A 25,458-nucleotide genomic window follows, 5' to 3' on the forward strand; every position below is an offset into this window, starting at 1 on the left:
CATTTTATACCCTCTTTCCTCCACTTTAGACATGGCTGTTGTGTAGAAACTACAGTTTTCCCAACTCCCCTCCCCCTGGCTTACCTAATGTGTGAATCCCAATAATAACAATGTGTCTCATGCTAGATGTCCAGGAACGGTCCTGTACTGCTGGTCCTGATGGGTAGCTTCAACCCCCCACACATGGCCCACCTCCGGACGTTGGAGATGGCTAAGGATTTCCTTGTTCAACAATCACAACGCGTCATTGGGGGTTAGTGGTCTCTGCAATCTCCTTTTAAATCTCTGGTCAATATCCGGTCACTCTATTTTGTTGTTGATCGTTTGTTCATTGCTATGCAGGCAACCTGCGTTATAAAAATTGTGGTCACATGGACAATGAGGATTTCCTATTTACATGGCGTGCAAATCTCTCTCCTCCCAGGTGTGATGTCTCCAGTGCACAACGACTACAAGAAGTACAAGAAGACTCTGATAGACTACCAGGACCGGAGAGCCATGGTGGAGTTAGCAACACAGAACACCTGGATAAAGTGCAGTGTGTGGGAGGGCAAACAGAACTCCTGGACTCCTACCCGACAGGTATGACGTCATATCAATCTGAATCATTGTCTGCGCTGTTAGACAACGGATTACATTAGGGATCTCGGGGATTTAAATAAGTAAATTTAAATAACTTACTTGGGAAATGTGAGCTCAATTTCACATGGTATATTTCATTTCTTCCCTCTTCTTATGGAAGAATCCATCCTTTCAGACGTTGGAAGCGCTACAAGAGCAAGCTAGAGTTGAGCACAACGAGCCTAACCTAGTGGCTAAGCTAGTTTGTGGAGCTGACTTGCTGGAGAGCTTTAGTGTACCTGGTTAGATCTTTTTAGTAAACTTTCTTTAATTTTCCTACCTTCTCTGTGTCACCCATTATTGGATGAAATATATTATTACTGAAAGATTTAATCTGTTTGGATCAAAGATCTACCAATATTGCAATTGTTTGGGGAAATTGGTAGATCACCGACCGGCTATAAGCCGGTTATAAGCCGGCTATAAACCGGCTTATAGCCGGCTACAATTTTTATAGCCGGCTATAAGCCGGCTTATAGCCGGTTAGTAGCCGCTTACATTTGTTGTTGAGCGACGGCTATTAGCCGGTTATAAGCCGGCTATTAGCCGTTTAGGTATCGGCTATAAGAAATTCAGTGAAAACGGCTATTAGCCGTTTAGGTATCGAAAGTGGTTATAAGCCGGCTTATAGCCGGCTACAATTTTTATAGCCGGCTATAAGCCGGCTTATAGCCGGTTAGTAGCCGCTTACATTTGTTGTTGAGCGACGGCTATTAGCCGGTTATAAGCCGGCTATTAGCCGTTTAGGTATCGGCTATAAGAAATTCAGTGAAAACGGCTATTAGCCGTTTAGGTATCGAAAGTGGTTATAAGCCGGCTATAAGCCGGTTATAAGATATTAACTCAACTTCATCGTACTGAACGATAGTCAGGAGCCGGCTATAAGAAATTCAGCGAAAACGGCTATTAGCCGGTTATAAGCCGGCTATTAGCCGTTTAGGTATCGAAAGTGGTTATAAGCCGGCTATAAGATATTAACTTAACTTCATCGTACTGAACTGAGTTAATATCTTATAACCAGCTTATAGCCGGCTTATAGCCGGCTTATAACCACTTTCGATACCTAAACGGCTAATAGCCGGCTATAACCGGCTAATAGCCGTTTTCACTGAATTTCTTATAGCCGGCTCCTGACTATCGTTCAGTACGATGTAGTTGAGTTAATATCTTATAACCGGCTTATAACCACTTTTAATACTAAAACGGCTAATAGCAGGCTTATAACCGGCTAATAGCCGTCGCTCAACAAAAAATGTAAGCGGCTACTAACCGGCTATAAGCCGGCTTATAGCCGGCTATAAAAATTGTAGCCGGCTATAAGCCGGCTTATAGCCGGTTAGTAGCCGGCTTATAGCCGGTCGGTGATCTACCAACTGGCCATTGTTTGATATTAAGAGATAACATCTATCGTGAACCCAAACGTCTGATTTCTAGATTTGTGGAAGTGGGAGGATATTGATAAGATACTGGGTAACCACGGAGTTTTACTATGTCGGAGGCAGGGCAGCAATCCAGATCAGTTCATCTTCAAGTGAGTTTTAACTTTTTTAAATGCTTTCTTTTATAAAGTTTCGTGGGGCTGGACAGAATGCTTTAAAACATCACAGTACCATTAATACCATGGGCCTAGCTGTGCTTACTATCAGTGACTGAGTGACCTGTTAGAGGTGTTCAATGTTAGTCTTAGTGAATTAAGTCATTGCTCCCCCCTCACAAACCCCTCCCCCCTCACAACCCCCTCCCCCCCCCCCCCCCCCTCACACCCCCCTCCCCCCCCCCCCCCCCCCCCCTCACAACCCCCTCCCCCCCCCCTCCTCCTCTACAACCCCTCCTCCCAGACACGATCTGTGCTACAAACACCGCAGCAACATCAAGATAATCTACGAGCCTGTTAACAATGACGTCAGCTCCACCGTACTGAGGACTTTGGCTGCCCGGAACTGCAGTCTTAGATTCCTGACTACAGGTGCTGAAGCAGAGAAAAACGACTATCAGCACTACTGATACTTGTTTCTCTCTTTCTCTGTTATGGCTCATTATTGTGATCTATTCGTGTGATTCATGTGACTTGTAATACTTTGTTCGTATAGTTTAAGTGTGGAAGTGGATATTTTAATAGTGATATCTTACTACTACACTTAAACTTCTGTTAATGGTCCATTCTATTAATATCACTCTTTACAAATACTGAATTTGGTTCAAGTTTACTTGATCTGATAACTCATACAGTCAGTGCTTAATTTTTGGTGTTTTTTTGAGCTCAGACATTGTAGCTAAATACTTAAAATGTCGCTCGAAATCTTGTACACAATATTATTGTGAACTACACATGCTTTATCTTGCAGACTCCGTGTGTGACTACATATCAGAACGAAAGTTATACTGTCCTGACCAATAATGTGCTCATTGGTTTCGTAACTGTTTTCTCCCGGCACCGATGCAAATGATGAGCAGATACCCTTATATGGGCATACTATGATGTTAGGATGACTGCATCTTATAGCAGATTGTTGTTTTGAGGTTTACTACAATTATAGTGATTTAATTCCGGAGTATTTACCAAATAGTTACAGACAATTTATATGAGTTAGGACGATGGTGTGTTTTGAGTGTGTTCTACTTTTATAAACGTTCGTTATCTAACACAGCGTGATTTTTAAGCATATTTCAAAATTCCAATTTATACCTTAATGTGGATATCGATTGATCTTTTTGTTGATTTTTTGTTTTTCATTGAATATTTTATTGCGATTGCACTTTTTACCTGAATTTAAGATAAAAGTTTAAGGAGTAAAATGTTATAGTTGTACAGTATCATACCCTGCAATTGTTTAACATTTAAACCAAATATATTAGTGCCTTATTTTTCTGAAAAATCAGTCATTACTGCTGAATTTATCCGATAAACAAATAAACAGACAGAATCCTTAAGTATGCTTTTAGTTTTACGCCAGCAAGGACAGAAACGGTGATGTTCAGTTTTCCGTACCATTACAGCTTACAGTGTGTTGACTCTCCGTATTTATTTGAGCTCCACCCTAGCTACACGAACAGCTTAATCAAGTGTGCTCTCCTCTGAGTCTGACAAGTCTGCTCTACTCGGTGAGGAACCTTTCTCCACCGCTCCCACTAAATCGCTCGCCTAAATTTATAACAATTCTTGTGAAAAGGCCCTGAGGGTATTATGAAACTGAAAGCAATTCAGATCGGTGTATTTTTGGACGTTACCTAGCTTGCTATACTAGTCTATTGCTCGCTCCTCTGATATCTCACGTATCGGTATAGGAACTAGGAAGCAATTGAAATCGAAAATAGCGCCGCGCACAGGGACTGGCGTGCACGTGCCAGGTAATTTTCGACGCTGACATGACTAGCTAAACCCCCCCCCCCCCCCCCCCTGACGTAGGCACAGGGGGCCGGGGCAGAAACCAGATTTTCGATCGCAAACGCTGCTATTTGTCGCCAAAAGCAATTAACCTCATGACACATAACACATAACAGTTGCTTTCGTCAAGTGTCAACGGGTGATACTCGTAAAATATTTGTTCTGCATATATAATTATATATATATGTACAGTCGCGTCGACGAGTCCAACTCGGCGCGCGTCCTGGTAGGTTGTCAACCTACAAGTCCTGGTAGGTTATAAACCTACAAGTCTATATGCTATAGCTGATAATCGCTTCTTTTGCAGATCACGTGTTCAGGAAGCTTGAAAAGAACGGGGCCGCGCCACGCGCACAGGTTGATACATGTTTCGTATCCAAATATCAAAAATAAAGTCCGATTTCCTTCATGGTATGCCCCTTTTTCCGCCTTCGGCGGCGCGCACTTCGCGCGCGAAAAGTGGCATGCAACGTATGTCATTACCTGAGGACCCCAGGCTTTAATGTTGGTAAATAGAGATTAGGCGGAATGACAGGCTGAGCGCGGCCCAGTAACGTATGTCAACGCACAGGCTAGGGATTGTTGACCAATGACCATTGCTAATGGTCTGGCCCGGCGCGCGCTACTTCGTAGCACTTACTGCATACTGGGCCGCGCTCAGCCTGTCATATCATTCCGCCTAATCTCTATTTATGAACATGATAGCCTAGCTGAGGTCCCCAGGTAACGTAGCACTTGATGCATGTTTCGTATCCTTCGGCGGCGTGCGCTTCGCGCGCGAAAAGTGGCATGCAACGTATGTCAACGTAGCACTTGCCGTCAAGAAGAAAGCGGCGCGCGCTACTTCGAAGAAATTTAGACGAGTAACATCCGTCAATAGGGATTGCACTTGCAGATTGGCGAGCCGAGCCACGTAAAGCTCTTTTAGCTCTCGTCGTTGTTCTCCGGGCAGTTATAAAAAACTGTAAGTGTACTACTCACTACTCCATCTCACAACTGGGGTCAGCTCGTGGTTATCAATTATAAATTTATTAATTGATAAGTACAACTGTTTCGGATTGCAGGTTGCAAGCCTATATTTTTTTGTTTATAATTATACTATGTCGAGGCGGAAATTGTACAGGAGACATGGAGACGTACCAGTGACCACCTACTCCACAATTGACAATGGCATCTGATACAATACCAATAGGGCAATGCAATTATATGCGAGTGAACAGTGGTACTGGTATGATTCAGGATTCTAGGGTTGGAGTCTGAAGACAGTTGGTATTAGCGATTTGCAGAATACTTTTCAAAATTTGGGCTCGGTCATATCGGCCTTGAAGTTGAATCTCGTCATCCGGCACTGTAGTGCCACTTATTGATTTGAACAATAGCTGAATAGCATAGCATTAGCAAGACCGACCGCCGGACCGCACTAGTCTACAAGATACTGATAATTGCACAGCTTTACCCTAAACAATAAACATGGACCATTCATTGAGTACAATTAGACTCTGTATTCAACAATACAATTATCACCGTCCAGTCCTGCCCCCTGCATACTCTATAATCAATTTGATGTGATAGACTAGCATCACATTTGGTTTGTTTGACTTCATAGTGAATGGACAGTAATACTACGAAACATGACAGAAGTTCCTGCTATTGACTCCGTTACTCAAGCTGATATCACTATCAGTCCTCCACACACAAAACTCGAGTTTTACTTGCTTCAAGCATACTTAAGTCTGTGTACGGTTTTGGTGATAGCCTTGAACTCACTGCTCTTATTTCTCCTCATCACTAAGGTAACTGTATTGTGGAGCCTAGAATAGTCACTCTTTCGTTTAAATTCAAGTCTAATCAGAAGAAAACGTACTGATATTTGAGCAAAACATCCCCGGTACGTAAACCCAAGCTCTATAGAAAAACCTCCAACTTTCTAAACCAAAATCCCTTGTTTACTACAGGTGAAGATCTCCAGATGCCCCTCATGTATCCCCGTGATGTTGATGTCTGTTTTGGGTCTGATAGAAGGTTTGTGTTCCACCCTACCTATCACCGTATCTCTGTACGGGCTGCTGGATCTTGAAAACCACCCCACCCTCTGTCCGTCAATGGTTGTGTTGCAAGGTCACGTGATTGTTGTCTACATTGTGAACAGCTGTAACGTGGCTCTGGAGGTAGGTTTGGGACTATGTTATCTTATTAGGTAATCCACTTTCTCGTATCCAGAAAGTTAAAAACTTTCCTCCGAGCAGTGACACCCCACCCCTGAACAATAAATTTCCTGCACGTCAGACTTGTAGACTCACGTACTTGTTTCCGGATGTGGGTCCGCTTTAGCAAGCAGCCAGACGAAGTACGAACACTATCGGCTCAAAGTTTTGAAGTTTGCCACCCACCCAAAACTACAAGCAGACTATTTTTCCAGAAATTCTTCGCGAAATTACCAACATTTTTCTACAATCTTAAACTCCACTTTTCCTCCTCCAGGCAGCGTGGGCCATGTCACATCGGTTCACATATCAACCGGGACACGGACTGGTCTATCTTATCTTATCTGGTGTTATCTCCCTGATCCTTCCTATTCCCTTAACTGCTGTCCACCTCTCCGGTGGTTCACAAGGCACGAGGGGAGCAGGTCCTAGCTTCTACCTGAACAAGAGAGTTGGACAGTGCGTGAGAGACTGGGGTGTTGGAAGTCGTGCTGGGTTTCTGTTTTACGTCTCATTCTCTTTAGTGCTGGATGTGATGGTTATTGTGTGTCTGTTCGGTTGTTCTGTGGTAGTTTACGTAAGTTTTAGCACCCAATTTATAGCAGAAGTAGAACACAATTGATGCAAAATCTCTTTTTGACAAATCTATATCGTCGGTTTTAATACTTAACCAAATTTATGACCAGGTCTACATTTGTAAGAGCAAGAAAGAGTTCCACAGGGAAACGTTCCAGGATAGCAAAGCAAGGAAAAGAGCGCAAGATGTGGGTATAGCAAAGTCTGCAATGTTCGAGACGGTGGGAAGTGCGTTACCATGGTTACCAAGTGTCCTGGGAACAGTAGCACTGGCAACTAACAGATCCGGCATGTCACTCCTTCTGGAGATTGGGACATGGTCTTCTCATTCCCTATACTGGATATCACCACTGCTCTGTCTCATTCTCAACACTGCTCTTAAGAGAGCTCTTGGTTGCCTCCGGATGGACATTGCCAAGATTCTCAGGCGAATGAAGAGCTGATCTGTGTGCTAGACGTTGAAATACAGCCTTCTTGATGAAGATAACATGCGAGCCAGGAGGACACTCATCATTATTTATTACCATAAACTGACCAAACTCGACAACATTCTCAATGTTGGTAGGAACATAATTTTCGTAAAAACAATGAAAACTCATCGATATTTATTATGTGTAACGTCAAACAAATGATTAAAACATGAAGAAAACAGACAAGCTGGTAACATCTGTAATACTATGACACTGGAAACGGGAGTATTAAAGTCTCTTAAAAATTATCTTATTGCAGTCCAGAATGAACATAAAAATCAGGAAACGAATTAAAATATTATGTATTTTAAGCAAAAAGTTTGACAATGAATTATTAATTGTTAAGATTAATAGTCTTGTAGCAAATGGAATTTTCAGTTCATATTATTGTTTCATTAATGTAACCGTAACCGTTATTGGAAGTTTCAGTTAAAATCCGTCGGTTAGAATTGGTAACCACAAACAAAATACTGGTACATCAATATTACTTGCATGCATACAAATCGTTTAATATGTATGTTAATGAATTATGTCATGATACGAATACAAAACAAATTCTATTCAGTTCATCTCAGAACAACCGATTACAAGTTCGATTAAATTATATGCAAATAATTACCAAAACATAGTATCCAAATCATCAAAGAATTCAAAATAAGCCCCTTTAAAATCATAAAATATTACCAGGAATCGTCATTGTACGTGATTCTGTAGTGTTACCGATGAAATGATTATGGAGTTTCTGAATGATACCTGTGTGAATGATGTGATATTACTCTAGCGTTCTTATCATATCAATGAATGAACGGCCCATGCCAATACAGATTAACTTAAGGGTGTATTTCTGATCACCTCTGATCACTTTTCTAAATCCCAACCCTGCTCAATATTCCACAATGATAAAAAGTTTTAAAAATTTCATCAACAAAATATTATACTGATATTACAAAGAACGCAACTTGGAACTGGTAAATCATTCCAGCAATTTTAGAAAAAAATTGCTTACTGCATTATTTAACAACCAATAAAGATTAAAAAATGGGGAAATAATCGGATAATGAAGCAAATCAACACTTGTGGGCCCAGGAAACCAATATATATAATATATATTAATATGTATTTATTGAGGTACTCATAGTAAATACTGTCTGAAGCGGTTTGAAAAGTTACTGTGAAATATCTTAGAGCCTTTTTTTAATTTTATCGGTGATTTTAAAACTTCACAGCCCGATGATTGGTGTTGAAGTATAAAAATATCAGCTGACGTAAAAAAAACTCCACTGTACTACAAAAATGAAAAATGCGGATAGCCTCTAATCCTAAAACCGATTTCGAAAGATTTGCAAACAGGAATACTGCAAGTTATTTGAGTGTATTTAAAGAAATGAAACTGTAAAAATTATCCCCTACAAAAACTCAAAACTGTCACTCAGCGGTAGAACCAAGCAATTCCACCAACAAATAGTTAGTAAAATATGCTGCGTGCTATACCACGAGGACAGCCCTCTAGGGCCATTTTCACACCTGAGATTATCTACTGGCCTGATATAATGATATAACTACCCGAATATAACTAAGTTCCTGAGTACAATGATTATATTTAAATTAAATTATATACAACAAAAAACGAGTGAGAAATAATCAGTAAAAACATTAAGTTAGAGCCCGGATAACAATTACCAAACAGAGGCACCCGTATTTCATATGGTGACATTTTAATTATCTAAAATGAATCATCACAAAATTTTCCAATCGTAGAAAAGTAGAAAACAATGGATTCATTCTTGTTGTACTGACGAAGCGAGATGAGGGTGCCCCCAAGAGCTATTTCACAAACCGAAGCTAGATAGCAACATGATACAAAAGATCAGCGAACATCAAGGTAAATATGTCACGACTCGATTGCAGCGTCAATCATAGCGTCAATCATGACGTCATACGTGACCAGATCTGCGCCACTCTGGCAGCGTCTCTTGGGGAGCAGGGGTAGCCCGTTACTGTCAGTCAAACTCAGATAGTCCGGCATACTCATCCTGTTTTTCTTATCGTACGCCTTCCCCTCCCTCTCCGCTTGTCTGGCGATCTCCTCGCTGGCACTCTGCTTGCTGTATTGCTTGTCCGGACGAGGAGAGAGAAGACGTTCTATTATCTTCTTGATGCTTGCACAGATCTTCTGACCTCCTTGTCTCAACTTTGTGTGATCTTTTTTCTGTTTCCGGCCCTGCTTCGTGTCTGAGGGTAATCAGATTTAGGTGTTCTGTGTTTATGCTTTTTATAGTAGCCTAGATTTAAAACGTACGGTTCTCTCATTGTTAAAGCGTGACCATGATAAAGAGGTAAAGGTTCGTGCCAGAATTTAGAGATTCATCAAGCAGTATCATAGTTGAACTGAGAATACTGTTTAAGATAAGAGTTGAAATTAGTAAATATCACGTGACACTACTAATCCTAATATCACGTGACACTACGAGCCTAATGCTAATATGATGTAAAGCTTACGAGCGTGGCGATAAACCTTCTTCAGAATCAAACAACTGATATATGTTAAATTTGAGCCTATCGAAAGATAGATGCTTCAAAAGCAAAATAATCGATGCTTTGCTTAAAATAAATAAGCCCAAGAACTGACGACACCGAATCGTTTCTGTCGTCAATACATCCGATATAATGATTCTGTCGTTAATACACCCAGATATAATGATTCTGTCTTCAATACATCCAGATATAATGATTCTGTCGTCAATACATCCAGATATAATGATATCTGTCGTCAATACATCCAGATATAATGATATCTGTCGTCAATACATCCAGATATAATGATTTTGTCGTCAATACATCCAGATATAATGATTCTGTCGTCAATACATACAGATATAATGATTCTGTCGTCAATACATCCAGATATAATGATTCTGAATCAAATACGAAGCAAAACTGCTTTCTCAGAACCTCAGAATACTAGCTTTAAAATAATTGTTGCTAATGAAGAAGATGTTTAGAATGTTCCGAGAGATTTTTTGTTTTTAAATTTAGAAGTAATCATAATCTACTTTTTATCTACGATGAGATGACATAATTGTCATATGACTATGCTTTATTGCTTTAATGGGTTACGAAAGATATCGCATCTTGTCTTTGGGAATTTAATCTATGGCAGTCTTGCTATAGTTACCCAGATTTTGTCTGTATTCGGCTGTATCATTGTCTCTGAAGTTTCATCCAAATTGAAAAACAGTTGGATAAATAATATGACTTTATATACGTGGCTGAATGACCACTTAAGTATCAGTTATATTATTTAATCAATTTATTGGCATTATCCCACATTATGATTAATGAAACTATTTAAAGAAAAGCCGTGCAGTTCAGTATTTTCAAATGAGCCGTAAAATAAAGATCTACGGCCATTGAGAAACTAAGTCACACAATGAAATCAGATTAAAACTGTCCTCTCTTAACTTAACTTAAAATAGGCTAGAAAGCTGGTGTCAAGGCATACCAGTATCTGGAATATGGTATGTGGAAAATTCTAATCGCTAACAATAATATTAATATAGATCTGATAATCACAATCAGAAGTGTTAACTCGTTGAGTCCGAATGGGTAGAATCATTCACGGCACACAATTATTTGTTGAAATGTGCTGAAGACGTGGGAGTGAGTTGAATCACAGAACAAAATAAGACAGCAAATGCTACAGATTTTTACCACTATCGGAATACATCGTCAACCAATGATGAGTCCTCCTCCTCATCCGCTAAAATGAAAACAGTTCCAGATCTAAATTAACAGTTTCCGTTCTTCTCGAACAATTCTATTTGTGGAACCCAAATATTTAGTTAATCAAGAGAATCAGAGGAGTGTACTAAACTCGCAGCTTGTGAACTCACCTATGCTATTTGGCGTTGTGTATTCGGCCCAGGACTGGGTTTGCTTTACTTTCTTGTTACGTTTGGTAACAGTGGTATTACTTCCAGCACTACGAACCCTGTCACGAGTTTGTTCGACCGTGAAGAAGTTTTCTGCCTCATTTCTCACCTGAGGTTAAAGAATTTGTGTTAATAACATGAAGCTGCACCGTCAAATGGGAACAACGACAAATGGTACAAACGACAGTTGTTGTGATGCTGCAACGTTGATGATTTTTCTAAAAAGGAAAAATCCGCGTAGATTTCGTTAGCAGGTGGCAATTTTGACAGGTTATGTTCATGCATTTGCAGAAAAACGGGACACTTCTAGATATTTCACAGAGCTGCAGCTCTCATGGTCACACACTATATTCACACGCACACACGGAGAAGGAATGATTCCTGTTGCAGTCTTCACACCCATATCACACATCATGCAACTTAGCTGGGCTATTACCGGACTCTGAAATTGAGCCTGTGATGAAATATATAATTGTATGTGAATTTAAAGTTTCATACCTTCCACCAATCACCATAAAGATAATCCTACGGCTACACGGGTTAAAAATGTGTTTGAATCAGGAGATACTGTAAGGTAAACAATAGTCTCACCTCAATCTGGATAACACAACTCCTTACATGGACACCCCCATTAACAGCACTGCGTCTGAAGCTCTGGCTGGTCTTCATCCGGTGAACTACCCGTTCAGCGATCTGACTCTGTATCTCACAGTCACCCACCACCCCACCTGTAACTGCTTCTACCTCGTGCTCTAGATCAGCAGGACTGTACGGACCGTCAGCACTCAGCTGGTCGTACGGTTCAACAGTGGGTTCCCCTTCAGCACGTGGGGCATGAGCCGCGCACATATCATGTGTGACGTCATCAGCACGTGTGCTGTCAGCCGCGCAATCATGGTCATCTGGCTGAGTAGTTGGGGACAATGAGTTAGCGGTTGTTATGGTTTCTGGTGTTGTAGAATAGTCAGTTACTTCACCGGGAGTGATTATCATCCCCCTTCTCATCAACGAGTCGCTGAGTTGAACATCAAAACCAGTCGACAGCTGAGGAGATTGGGAGTCTGGACGAGATAGGATTAAAGGGTCGCTGTTGTTATCTTCTCCTTTCTTTAGCTGAAACAATATAGTGGAATTAGTTTAGATGGAACGCCAGCTGTAGTCAGTAATAGCTGATAATCTATTAAGTAATTTAACTGAACTTTAAAGTCCAAAAAGATGATCAACTGGTTTAATATGTTTGGGCAAAACAAGATCGAAGCATGGCCAATATTAATTAAACTCCGTAGGAGCTCCTCTATTATTATTGATACGATTAAACTTATTGGTCCTTTGAGGAATCGTCAATAATGGGAAATAATGGAGTAGAGATACACTTTAGTTTGTGAATTAAATTTGGACCAGAACTTTGGAACTAACACATTTAGCAGCATATTTAAGCAATAACCTCTCTAAAACCTCAACAGATTTCAGTCTCTACAAAATGTTTCGTGTATTAACAGTATTAATAGTAAGCGCTCTGGTGTTGTCAGTGCTCTCTTTGGAGCAACACGTGCCAGGAGGTGATCAGGGATGGTGCTGGGACCCTTGGGACAAAGTGTGGCACAAACAGGGTGAGAGTTTATTGTTTTGAAACTTGATGTGTAACGAAATATGTGCCGTTTGAAATGGCGCTGTTTCTTAAATCGGAATATTTAGATCATGTTTGGTTTTTTTCTATCAATAGAAAAAAAAATAGCTGTCGTGGTATAGATAATAAATATAACAGGTGAACAATGGTACGGAAAATGTAGGGTGTGCACATGTGATGGGGAGGGTGGTACTATGTGTAGTGATATTCCCTGTAGAACACCACAGATACCTGCTTCCTGCCCGGATACAGCCATACTGGTGAGTTGACCGCTGATCAGGACTTTAAGCAAAAATTAGGTAAATACTAAACAATTTGATCACCATCCCAAATACTGGCATCTTTATAAGTTTATAATATCTGTTCTCAAATCTATTAAATGCTCTTTTTAGGTTAACGATGACTGCAATTGTCCAAAGTATGTGTGTCCTTGAGAAGGAGGAACAAGACCGGATGACTTGAAGGGCAGTTTCTATAACCTCTCCATTTGCTTGGTTCAAATATAGCCCTTCATTTCATTTTTATTCAACTAAAGAAGAGTTTTATTTGTAAATTCACAGTGAAACCCATACAAATCACCGTCTCTCCTCTTCTTTAATACATTGTAGGCGGACGTCGTGAAGGTCGTGAAACCACGTGACACTGCCCACTGGTATCCTAGCAGGTAGCTGAGGAAGAGCCTCCTCCGGTTAGCCGGTATTACGGTTAACAGGAAATATTGTCGAGCATGTGTTTTAATTCGTAGTCAATAATTCTCAAATTCATATTTCTGTACACCACGCCTACAGGCTGCATGTTGCGATGTGAAAATAACATCAGATGTAAGAGCCCGGAAATTCATTAGAACTTAACTCATCTCCTGTAATAATATAATAATGAACCGTGTAGGAGCCCCTGCATGTTGTACACACACACACGGGCAGGTAGTCTCAGTAGAGTGTGGGAAATTTAGAACCACTTTAGAATACTCTGTCTGGCCAGAATTTGGAGTGAGCCCTTTTACATAAAGCCGCTGACAGTAATGCACTTTATCAATTAAAGTAGAAAGCCATTGGAATTTTCAATGAATATAAAGCTTTGTGTTTTGTGGTTATAAAAATTATAAAAACCCTGCATACGAGTTCGGTATTCCCAACCCCGCGAGAAATCCAGACCCAGACCTAAACACTATACTCAGCCTCAAACAGGTTGTATCGAGATTCGATAAGGACCTCGCACCCCCACCAAAAGCCATACCACCTGTTGAGGAGACTATCAAACAACTTAAGTGCTCCATGGAAGGCCTAAAACACGATCTGAGGAAGATACACATCCCCAGGAACTACCTTAAAGAAGATCTCGAGAGCCTAACAGAGGCGAAAACGCGGGAAAATGTACGGATTATCCTGACCGACAAAACCAACAATATTGCTATCATGGAAAGAGAACTAGTGGAGCAAAAGCTAGCTGACCACCTGCGAGAACCTGCTTACAAACTATTAGAAGAAGATCCCACTAATAAGTACGAAACAGCAGCAAACAACCTGTTTACCGACATATGCATAGATCTTGGAATAGATGTCACGAAACCCCCCATCAAACACGTTCTAAGCAACTACTCGTCGGCCCCAGAACTCTACCCAATGGCTAAGGATCACAAGCCCAGCTTTCCCAACACCAAAGTTCGAGTAGTACAACCTATCAACAACAGTGCTATAGAAAAACTCGACATGGTAGTGAGCAAAGTACTGATACAAATTAATCAGCTCCTCCCAAACCGAGTCAAAAGTACAAAAGATTTTCTCACTAAGCTCCGCAACACTTATCCTGACAACATACCGTAACCAGTAGTGTCAGTTTCCAAGCATCCCTTGATGTGGAGAACATGTACCCTACTCTACCCACTGACGAGAGAGCTTTACAAGTCATACTATCGTACATTGAAGATTACAAAGAAAATATTAACCTGTACGGATTTTCGCCCTCACATATTGTCTCCATGCTCGAATTTGTCCTACACCACACTTACATCAAAGCAGGCGACAAATACTACCTACAAAAACAGGGTATCGGCACTGGGTCCCATAGTTCAGGCGCATACGCAGAAATCATCGTCGACTACACCTACAATATAGCAGCAGAAAAGAGTACCCACAAGCCGGAGTGCCTTTCCACGTACGTTGACGACGCCTGGTTACTCTGGAAGTCAAGCGCCGAAGACTTCGAGGAATTCAAAGCCAATCTGAACTCTGTTTGGGCCTATGTAAACTTCACCAGCGAACTTCAAGAAGATAGAAAGCTCATTTTCCTTGATCTCACCATTGAGCTAAAAGAGAACAATGAAATATCCTTCACTCACTACCAAAAACCTACGGCTTCTGGAAGATATTTGCATTACGACTCACACTGTAGTCTAGTCACCAAAACAAACATCATCAGGTCGGAGACTAGGCGGATAGTTCTCAACTGCAAATACAAGGATGACAGCTGGGCATACCTCGAAAAACTGAAAACTCACCTGATCGTAAACTCCGGATATCCCAAAGAAGTCGTGACAAAACACATGTTACAAGCTCTAGAGAGACTAGAAGTACTAACAAGCTCGACCCCACGAGAACCCCGGCCAGAACCCGACCTTATCCTGAAGATACCGTACATTAACGAGAGCTTTACCAGGAGAGTCAACTCATCGATCAAGCAACTGGGAATAAACGCCAGAGTAGTGACACAGGCGGGGAAAGCTGTCAGGAGCATCATCAGCACACCATCTAAAGACGAGATATGCGAGTGCGAACTCTGCAAGGCAGATCTCAACTGTACCACCCGACACTACGTGTACAAAGCAAAATGTAAGAAATGCGGAGATCTGTACATAGGAGCTTCAAGACGACCTATTAGAGGTCGAATCTACGAACACGAGTCTAGCTTCCGACTCAACAACAGCAGGACCACACTAGGATACCACGCTGCTGAACACCGCAGAGCAGACGACCCACACTACACTCCCATATCGGGAAAAAGAGACTTAGCAAAATTCTTCGAAAACTACGAATTTAGCATATCAGAACAATGTAAGGATACCTTAGATACCTTTATAAGAGAAGGCTTAGCAATAGAACACACTAAACCGAAAATCAATAACATGTGTGGAAACGGTTTTACAGACTAATTTCTAGTACACTTTTACTACGCTGATCTGAGGGTTGTAAACTTTCTCTGTTGTGATTTTTTCTTATTGGTAACCCGATTTTTCTCGCATGGATGTGTACACCCCTTTTCTATAAATTTTGCTGAAATTTTCTTCCTAATGGTAACCCTGATCTTTGTCGCATGTATGTTTACTTTCCTAACCCAATTACCACACTCTCTGATTCAGAGATCAAACCTCCCCTTTTCAGTGTAACCTTGATAAAGTCCAATGCGTGACGAAAATTTGGTTTTACAGTTTACTTAGTTCCTTGTTTCACTTTGTTCGCAGTTTCATTTCGGGTGACGTGAAGTCTAAAATGAAAGCTAAATTCGTCTCAAACTCACGCTCAGCCTTAAGATCTATTTGATAAAAATTGTTCGCAGAATGTTAGCCAAAATCTTGCGTCATACCTAACATGCCCATCCAAATTTTAAAATGTAGTAAAATGGAGCGACTAAATGTGTATGGTATTAAACCAATATCAAATATCAACGTTATCGCTTCCTTCCACAAATACGCTAGTAATCTTGTTGAGGGTTAATATTATGTTCCTATCTGTAAGAAATAATTGAAATTTATGATTTAATACTTTAGAACTTAGCAACAGTAATATTTATCGTTGAGTCTGCCCACAATTCAATGTTTTCGCTTCCTTCCACCACTGCACTAGTCATCTTCAGGACAGTATATTCTTATCTGTAATTACTCAGATGCAAAATAAATGAAATTTAGACTTAAGAGCCCTCTAGAACTAAGCAACGTGGACAGATTCCTCTAAAACCTACCATTTCTAACGTACCCCTTACAATTCGTTCGCCAATATTAAATCATGATCTTGTTCTTTAACATTTTAAGTCTGCTGATCGTGCAATCTTTTGAACCACAGGGCCTTTCCTAAAGATGACAGCTATAATGTTTGACACGATAAATAACGATTATATCGAATATTATCCAGACTGGAGTGGTCTGACAACTGCCGTGTCTGCTTGTGGGTGGATAAAAGACTTAGGGTCATTCCAGTTCCCTACTATATTCAATTACCATAGTAGTGAGCTGGTAATGATGGCAGATGGACAATACACTCGCATCTTCAGTGTAACTCGACACTTGAACAGCGGGTTCCCTGTGCCGAAAGGCACTTGGTTTCTAGCTTGTATGACGTGGAGTATGTCATCAACAGATCAGCGATACTACGTAAATGGGAAAGTTATCGGATCGCAGCAAACAGCATCGGGCAGATCACTAAAGACCGGAGGGAAACTAAGACTGGGAAATTGGGGTGGAGGTAACAACAATTTTGGGGGACAAATGATGTACCTTAACTTTTACTCCAAAGAATTTTCCTCCAGTGAATTAGCTAGAATGGTGCAGAAAGGAATGTGTGCTCATATCGTGGAGGCTGACGAGCATGAGGCATCTAGAGTGATAAAATGGGAGGACCTGGTGCAGCTTGAAAGGAGTGGAGCAGCCACGAACATGTATGTAGGAGAATGTGTTGATCTTCTTAACGAGCAGTCCGAGCGGAGGCAGAATGAAACTGCTGAAGAATTGAAGGACTCCCGACAGCAACTCGAGAGCGTTCAGTCAGAAAAAGAAGAGATAGAGGAGGAACTCTCGACTAAAGTCAACGAGCACGCTTGTAAAGGTCAACACTAGGCTTAATTCTACTGTCCGTGAGCTAGAGGAGATGTCGACCAGCCAGAACCGAACGTGGGACTGGAATATCTTCCTCGCGGGAGAATTCCTGAACCGCACCTTCACGACTGAAGACGCCCAACTTCTTCGCTCCAGCTGGGAAGATGCAGCAGGTACAAGGATAAATTCCTAGTAAAAATGGCGTAAACAGCAGCTAATCAAATTTTTATCAATACGGTATAAGTCATCGAATTATGGTTATGACATCAGCATTTTGTTTAACTAATAAATCAGTATTTTAGCAACCTTTTTTCGCTCTTATGAGTGGGTCGATCATATAACTCTCTCTCTTCGTTCCCAACTATCAAATTATAAATCAGTATTTTATTCACATTAACACACCAACTATTTCAGAGAAACTCGTCGGATTAACTATCACAGATAAACTGATCAAAGCATTGGACTACTTCGACTCTGATGAAGACAGGCCCTGGCTAATGTTGTACTCCGAGAACTACTTCAACAAAGTTTTCACACGGAAAATGGCAAAGGGATTAGCAAACGTCTGGGATGGCATCAGTGGTTATTACTTTATTAGAAATCTTATTCAAATTCTTTCTACTTCACACTCACACAGCTGGAATAAAGCTTTAAAACATTTCTCAGTAGAAAGCATCTAGACATTTGACTAGGTATTCTAACACAAATCAGGTTACGATAGTTTTTATATTTTCTAGTTTGTACATTTCGTTATTTCAGGGAAGTTGGTGGGTGTACCGATGACAGAGGAGGTGATTGAACTCCTAAATCACGTCACGGACAAAACAAATTGTGGTTTCTCCTGATGCCACATCTCTCCTCGGATACTAACAAGGAACTGCATCACATTTTTCCCCCGAAAATTTCACCAATTTTAAAGAAACCTACGCTTTTATTTTTTATTCTTTTGGCAAGCATGATTGTTGTCTAAACAAAATGGATACGGGTATATGCCTCACAGAATGGCTAGCCTCACAGAATGGCCAAATTTGTAAATGTTTTTGTAACTAATTTTTTATATAAGACTGGTAAGTTTTGTGGATACCATATGAAACAAAAGTCTTCTGGCAACACTTCCTGTGGTGAAATCATTAACTAGGACCACATTTTCTGGCATAAATATGACTGTTTATGTAAAAATTTTGAGCACTGAAAATTTGTTTTCAAATTTTTGAACTAAGTTTGCATTTTGGTGAGAACTTCTGGCACCAGTATGACAGAAGATGTTTAAAGAATAGTATTCATCTAACAAAACGAACATTGTTCAATATACGAAGAAAAAAATGCTAAAATGGCTACACGCCTCACAAAATGGCCAAAATATGCCTCACAAAATGGCCAAAAACTCCTTTTATTGATGTAGACATGTTAGTTTTGATGGTCTAAAGTATTCACAAGCTATTTATCATACAATAACACCCCAGATGGAGTGTTTTTACAGCCGAATGAAGGTTATAAATCATGAAATCAGGGAATATATGATATTCCCTGAATAATATGAACAACGCCTCACAATATGAACAACGCCTCACAAAATGGCCATTTTTGGTGTAGGAAATTATGCCCTTTTTATTCAGTTCTAAGAAATTTCACCTATATGGGGGTGTTAACAAGGCATATTTATACCAGCAGCATGCCTGAAACAAGAGCCAAAGGTTTTAGAAAAATAAAATTTTCTCGTTTTCTTTTTTTTTTGGCCATTTTGTGAGGCATTTTTTTTGTGAAATAATTTTTCACAGCTCAGTTTTTTCGTGAGTTTTTGGTTATTACCCCATTCCTTAATAGGTTTTCTAACAACGTGTGGTGATAGAAATTTAAAAAGTATCTCCATCAAAAAATTATAGAAATTCAGATTTGGCCATTCTTTGAGGCATGTTTTTTTGGAGGAAGATTTTCCGGCCAATTTTTCTCAAAGAAAAAATGGTTATGAGATTAAATCAACCCCCGGGAAGAAAAATATGAGTGTCAACTTAGCTTCTTATGAGATAAAAACTGGAATAAAGTGTGTTTTGTGATTTTGAGAGACCTTCCTTTTGTTTGGCCATTCTGTGAGGCATATACCCGTAATACTTTGATATAAATATTTAAAATTCCCATTGAATCTGATTAAGATGGTCAAGAGATCTGACCAAGCTCGCAAGGTTCTTCCTTGTAATTTAGCCAGGATCTATATATTACTCAGTGCTATCGAATTGATTTAATACATTTAATTAAACGACACAGCTATTTGTTTTCGCTTTGTTTGTGTCCATGAAATTGAAAATAAAATATTGCATCAAACTTCTGACTGCTGACGCAACCAAAATTCGCGCCAAACGAAGTTACTCTAAATATTTCTAGCATGTGTTGCCAAATTTCAGAATCATGCCAATTAAAATGTTAGAGAAGTAGAGATACATTTTGAAACTAGAAAAATGGCTACATTGGAGAAATCTCGACTGAATATTGTGCCTGAAATTCAATTTAACATACATACAGTATAAGCGATATCCTTCAAATAGCCGCAACTTTGCTCGATCAATAAATTTGGACTTGGAGGTAAAAAGCATCTAGTACATCTCGATTCTCGCTCTCCTTATTTCAGATCCACGATTCACCACATCACATTAAGATATAATGTAAGATAAAATAGCATTTAGTTTAACCTGGACAAGTAGGTCGGGTTGTATGACCCTGTGGTCGAGTTCAGGAAGAGGAGATACCGGATCACAGCACCCTCCTCCACTAACTTTGTTCCTTTCCATCCACTCTGACACTTTCTCGTTGCCATCTATCTCTCGTACCATCGCACTGTACTCCTCGCTATGTGCCTGAAATGTGGTGGTATTTAGACATAAACGTGTCTGTAAAATAAAATGCGTTGGAGGTTGGAAACACCTGGGCTTTAGGGTGGATAACATGTTATCGGTTTTATTTGGTACATATTAATCAGCCGAGAGGGGGAGGGGTTCCCAAATGATTATGGTTGATTACGGTGGGGGAGGGGGGATTTGGTTGTTGATTACGTAATACAAATGTTCTTTTTTACCCTCTAGGATAATAACAATTTGACAATATTTTAATTCAAATTCCACTCAATTTCACTCTGATAGTGATACAATTTAGGAATGGATCGGGTATCCGGCTGCTAAAGTAATAAGTTGGGAAGGTGCTTGGCCGGATATCACAACAATGATTTCGGCTCATAATGATCAGGGTAGCATGAAACGTAGAGAAGTGTTTTCCAGGGAAAAAATCGAAAGGGGGAGGGGGGTCAGGCCATGATTACGTAAGTTTGCTCTCAGGAGGGGGGGGGTTGATTACGGAGGGGGGAGGGGGTCAAAATTGCTAAAATATTGATTACGTAATATGTGAACGACCCCTTATGACGTCACATGATGTGATGACGTCACGTGATGTTATGTATGGACTGACGTATATACTTGGGGACTATGAAGCATGATAACATTTGGTATTACACGCAATTGTCTTAAAATACCTTGTTGGTGGATTGAACATTTCATTTTCTTATAATTAGTGATTTGTCAGATGAATTTGCTTTAGTTTTTAAATTTATCTTTATTTTTAATTGATTTCATTGTTCGGGGTTTGTGCCTTTTAAAGGAATACATTTATATAATGTTGACACTTAACATCAATAATTGCTGATTAATTAAATTCTGTGTAACGTAGATTTCATTTTCCAGCTTAATTTCCAGCTTTAATTTTTCGACTTAAAGTTAAGGCCAGAGGGGGGGGGGGGGGGGGGTGGGTGGGGTAAATGCTCAAAAAAATTTACAAAAATATTATTCATTTTTTGGTGACAAAAATTTTGCTGCCATTCACATATTTGTAAGTTGTAACTGCTTATTAACTATTTTTGATAAATGAGGTTAACCGATTCTTACTAAATTACCTAAACAACATTGAGGTTACTAAAATTGAGGTTAAGATGTTAAATTTTCACTTCAAGATTTTTGAAGTGAAAGTGCTGATTTACTTCATTTTATCTCGAGAAAGTGTTGAAAATGAGGATAACCATCACATTTGGTACTGTAAGAAGTATTTACATACGATTCTTACTTTTGTTATGTACCACATTCACAATATCGCAGTGAGGTATCTATTTGTATTCCAATGCCTCAAATATGATCATGTGACAAAGGTGATTTGGACTGACCATATTTAAGTAGAAGAGTTCACCCGTTAATGGCTAAAAATGAGGTATTACAATGTATTGATAAACCAATCCCAGTGTAATATGGTCTATAGCGAGGTTAACATTTAACAATCATATTTTTACTACTACTACAAGATATCATGATAGTTAACCTCATTTTTTAGACACATTTTGGTTTATGATATTGATTTTCCCGACATAAAGTATCTCAATAAACATCTTCTCACCTTAAAGCAAAAATTGTATGGAGACGCTACTAAATACGGAAAATAATGCACAATTTGAGATTTTGGCAGTGAAATAAAAACACTAAAACTCGTTTTACTTGAAATGGCTATTTCCGTAGTTTATCTCTATCTGGAAAAAACATATTTAGAGTTAAAGTTAAAGTTTTACATGTAATTACAGGTAAACCTCAAATTTTGGCGCGCAATCTCTCAGCAACGCAAGGTCAGGTTTTTATGCGGTTTTTTCTACTTGTTCATCTCCAGCAGCTCGATCACATATGTGAAAACTGGAAAAATTGTCATTTATCCCCCCCCCCCTCTGGCCTTAAAGCTGTGACCAACTGATTGTGTTTGACCATTTTGTTTTCTGACAACTTAAAAGCTCAAAATCTATCATGCCCCACACAAACCGTTTTTAACGTCCTACGTACACTAAAAACCCGATTCACTGTACAGTGTACAGTTTGCGGGAAAACAAAATAGTAAATTGGGGTTTTACTGTACGTGGTTTCGAGAAAAAAGAAATCGTCAGGAACCTGTTCAGAGTGTGACGTCATGGTCGATATTGTGAAATCCTTATTAGAGGCCATTCTATTTCTACTGAGCTGCATGGGGTTGACTATTAAGTTTCTATAAAGGAGGTGGTTGGCAGAACCACCTGTATTTAATTGCTATTGTTAGAATAGTATTCTACCTATTCACAAACTTTATAATGTCATTCTATTTAAATATCACTATGATTTTAGCTAATGATAATCTACAAGCACTTACCTGGGGACCCCAGGCTATAATGTTCATAAAAATATAATAAAGATTCCGCCGAATAAAGCACCTGCTTAAATTGCCTTTGAAATTCGATCATTAAATCGATTCAATGATTTCTCTCATAACAGCAGAATAGGCATTAGTGCCATAATATATTTGATTTTGTTGCCATCACAAATATACATAATATACTAAATACTAATACAGTAACAAGTAGTATTTCGTGAACTCTCGCTTAATTAAAGGTTCATGTAGCAAATTATTCGCAGCTAACAAACCTGATAATGAACACACCTGGCTCAGATTTGAAATCTTTGACAATAAAAAGCGCGAGCGTAATTTTTCTTTGCCAATTATACATGACTACTATACATGTGGTAAGCCAGTTTCTGTGCAATTCGAAATTGCATCGATTAATATCAGGAATCGACCGGGATTGGCAATTTTGAGCTATCCCGGTCCCGGTCCCGGTCCAAGTCAAATGCTGATTTATGATCCCGGTCCCGGTCCCGGTTAATTCGGGATTCTTGGTCCCGGTCCCGGTCCCGGTCCCGGTCAATCACTCAAATTTGCCGGGATTTTGACCGGGATCTTTTACATAATTTCATTCACTGTGATTTTAAGTTTTTCCTTTCATTCATTGTGAATTTCATCTTTAAACATCCTCTGAGCCAAATAAAACAATGTTTAAAATTGCTAAACAAGTTTGAGTAACAAATTATGATCACTTCGAGATGGCCAGGCCTACTCTCATGCTGTCTATATGTGATGATTAATTCTGAAAAACTAGGGACAACTGGGGAATGATCCCAGAACCTCGAGATTTCGCGTCTCTTGCTCTACCAAGTGTAGTTGGTGTTGTACACACTGCGCTGATAATGATATCACGTTGAACGTGTAATGTAAATATAGTGTGGATACATGCGAATATATATCCTAAATAACTAACAAATTATGATCATGAATTAACCAGTAATCGACCGGAATTCCCGGTACCGGGAATCCCGGTACCGGGATTGGCAATTTTGAGCTATCCCGGTCCCGGTCCCGGTCCCGGTCAAGTCACATTTTTCATCCCGGTCACGGTCACGGTCACGGTCCCGGTCACGGTCCCGGTCACGGTCCCGGTCACGGTCCCGGTCAAATGCTAATTTATGATCCCGGTCCCGGTCCTGGTCCCGGTTGATTCAGGATTCTTGGTCCCAGTCCCGGTCCCGGTCCCGGTCCCGGTCAGGCCTGAAATCATGTCCCGGTCGATTCCTGATTAATATTTTATTTTTGTTATTTTTTATTTAGGGGTCGTTCACATATTACGTAATCAGCGGATGGGGGAGGGGGTTTAGTTCCCAAGTATAGTTCCAAAATGATTGTACGGTGGGGGGTTGGGGGGATTTGGTTGTTGATTACGAAATCTTTTTTACCCTCTAGAATAATAACAATTTGACAATATTTTAATTCAAATTCCACTCAATTTCACTCTGATAATTATGATAAAATTTAGGAATGGATCGGGTATCCGGCTGCTAAAGTAAGTAGTTGGGAAGGTGCTTGGCCGGATATCATAACAATGCTTTCGGCTCATAATGATCAGGGTAGCATAAAACGTAGAGAAAAGTTTTTTCCAGGGAAAAAAGTCAAAAAGAGGGGAGGGGGGGTCAGGCCATGATTACGTAATTTTGCTGTCAGGAGGAGGGGCCGGGGTGGGTCTTGATTACGGTAAATTACGGAGGGGGGAGGGGGTAAATATTTCTGAAATATTTATCACGTAATATGTAAACGACCCCTATGATAGAGGAAGCGATTTATAATAATACATTTTCGACAATTTGTACCGGTACCCACAAGACACCTGGCCACCAGAATATAGCATGATCTGTGGTGGTAAAATATATATTTGCAACAGTAACATATATACAGATATTGATAAATAAATGTAATCTACAGGACTGAAAATATAGAAGTGGCAGTGGCAGTAAAATCATCTCTCATTTGGAGACCCACACCACTATGCGACGTTGCTCATTTATCTTGTTCGCCTCACTCTTTCTGCCATATTGCGCCACCAGGTAAATAGATTTTAGATAGGAGTAAATAATTTGACACAATTTGAGAGGGATCTAAATTTTAATGGAAAAAGGATTTTGATTTAGATAGTTTATAGTAGATGCAACAAAGGACTCTTAAATAATGATTAAAGTGAGTATAAGGGCATTTTACGAAGCAAACTTTACAGGTACGGGTCTCGTAACGATCAAATAATGGACTTAGACATGACGGTGAGATTAGTGAAAGCCTTCCTTTGTACTGGTGACAAAAACTGGCTTGACAGTCCGGTGGACTCAAAGGAAACATATACCCACTCACATGCTGGCTTCTTCAGAAGGGTAATTGATTTACCGTTACACTGTTACAGTTATGAATATTTTTACAAAACTGATTATTTAATTAAATCGTGCACTGTTATTGAGTCTGTGTATTCGAGTCCCCTTAATTTTACTAGAATTTAACATAACTCCTTAATTTAGCCTAACTTAATTCGTGCATTACGAACTAACAAGTATTACGTTCAGGTGTATAGGTTTATTGCTGCTGGGATGTGTGGCTATTCTAAAGAAACCTACTCTAGACTGGCAAACATAAACATCACGG

General features: G+C 39.8%; 3 protein-coding genes and 1 long non-coding RNA gene across 10 annotated transcripts in view; 3 read left to right on the plus strand and 1 right to left on the minus strand.

Annotated features, from left to right (window-relative positions):
* Positions 1 to 130: 130 nt before the first annotated feature.
* LOC134811148 (nicotinamide/nicotinic acid mononucleotide adenylyltransferase 1-like) lies at positions 131 to 3,469 on the plus strand. Its single transcript, XM_063817884.1, has 6 exons — positions 131 to 253; positions 425 to 582; positions 758 to 863; positions 2,056 to 2,152; positions 2,460 to 2,587; positions 2,967 to 3,469. Exons 1-6 carry the CDS (start codon positions 160 to 162, stop codon positions 3,017 to 3,019), a joined length of 636 nt encoding a protein of 211 aa, XP_063673954.1. The 5' UTR covers positions 131 to 159; the 3' UTR covers positions 3,020 to 3,469.
* Positions 3,470 to 7,390: 3,921 nt separating this feature from the next.
* Positions 7,391 to 25,458, minus strand: part of LOC134826569 (uncharacterized) — a 33,064-nt gene continuing 14,996 nt past the window's right edge. For 2 of the 5 annotated variants that reach the window (XM_063838984.1, XM_063838983.1), the window contains 4 exons: positions 20,304 to 20,468; positions 11,780 to 12,301; positions 11,150 to 11,297; positions 7,391 to 9,488 (listed from right to left, as the gene is read on the minus strand). In XM_063838984.1, the coding sequence (XP_063695054.1) occupies positions 9,148 to 9,488; positions 11,150 to 11,297; positions 11,780 to 12,301; positions 20,304 to 20,468 (1,176 nt within the window). In that variant the 3' untranslated portion in view covers positions 7,391 to 9,147. Of the gene's footprint in view, positions 9,489 to 10,431; positions 10,467 to 10,967; positions 11,017 to 11,149; positions 11,298 to 11,779; positions 12,302 to 20,303; positions 20,469 to 25,458 lie in introns of all 5 variants that reach the window. The other 3 variants (XM_063838987.1, XM_063838985.1, XM_063838988.1) reach the window with 3 other exon arrangements.
* On the plus strand, positions 12,693 to 13,316 carry LOC134826348 (uncharacterized). The gene is made up of 3 exons (XR_010161691.1): positions 12,693 to 12,798; positions 12,954 to 13,075; positions 13,208 to 13,316. It is a non-coding gene; the product is annotated as an uncharacterized LOC134826348 (long non-coding RNA).
* LOC134811221 (uncharacterized) lies at positions 16,774 to 18,595 on the plus strand. Of its 3 annotated transcripts, none has more exons than XM_063817985.1 (3): positions 16,774 to 17,792; positions 18,034 to 18,201; positions 18,379 to 18,595. In XM_063817985.1, exons 1-3 carry the CDS (start codon positions 17,672 to 17,674, stop codon positions 18,462 to 18,464), a joined length of 375 nt encoding a protein of 124 aa, XP_063674055.1. In that variant the 5' UTR covers positions 16,774 to 17,671; the 3' UTR covers positions 18,465 to 18,595. The 3 variants fall into 3 exon arrangements, with proteins under 3 accessions (XP_063674055.1, XP_063674056.1, XP_063674057.1); XM_063817986.1 differs by having other exon boundaries at positions 18,034 to 18,198; XM_063817987.1 differs by having other exon boundaries at positions 18,034 to 18,182.

This window comes from Bolinopsis microptera, chromosome 2 (assembly GCF_026151205.1).
Source record: "Bolinopsis microptera isolate Bmic1 chromosome 2, MBARI_Bmic_1.0, whole genome shotgun sequence".
Lineage (NCBI taxonomy): Eukaryota > Metazoa > Ctenophora > Tentaculata > Lobata > Bolinopsidae > Bolinopsis > Bolinopsis microptera.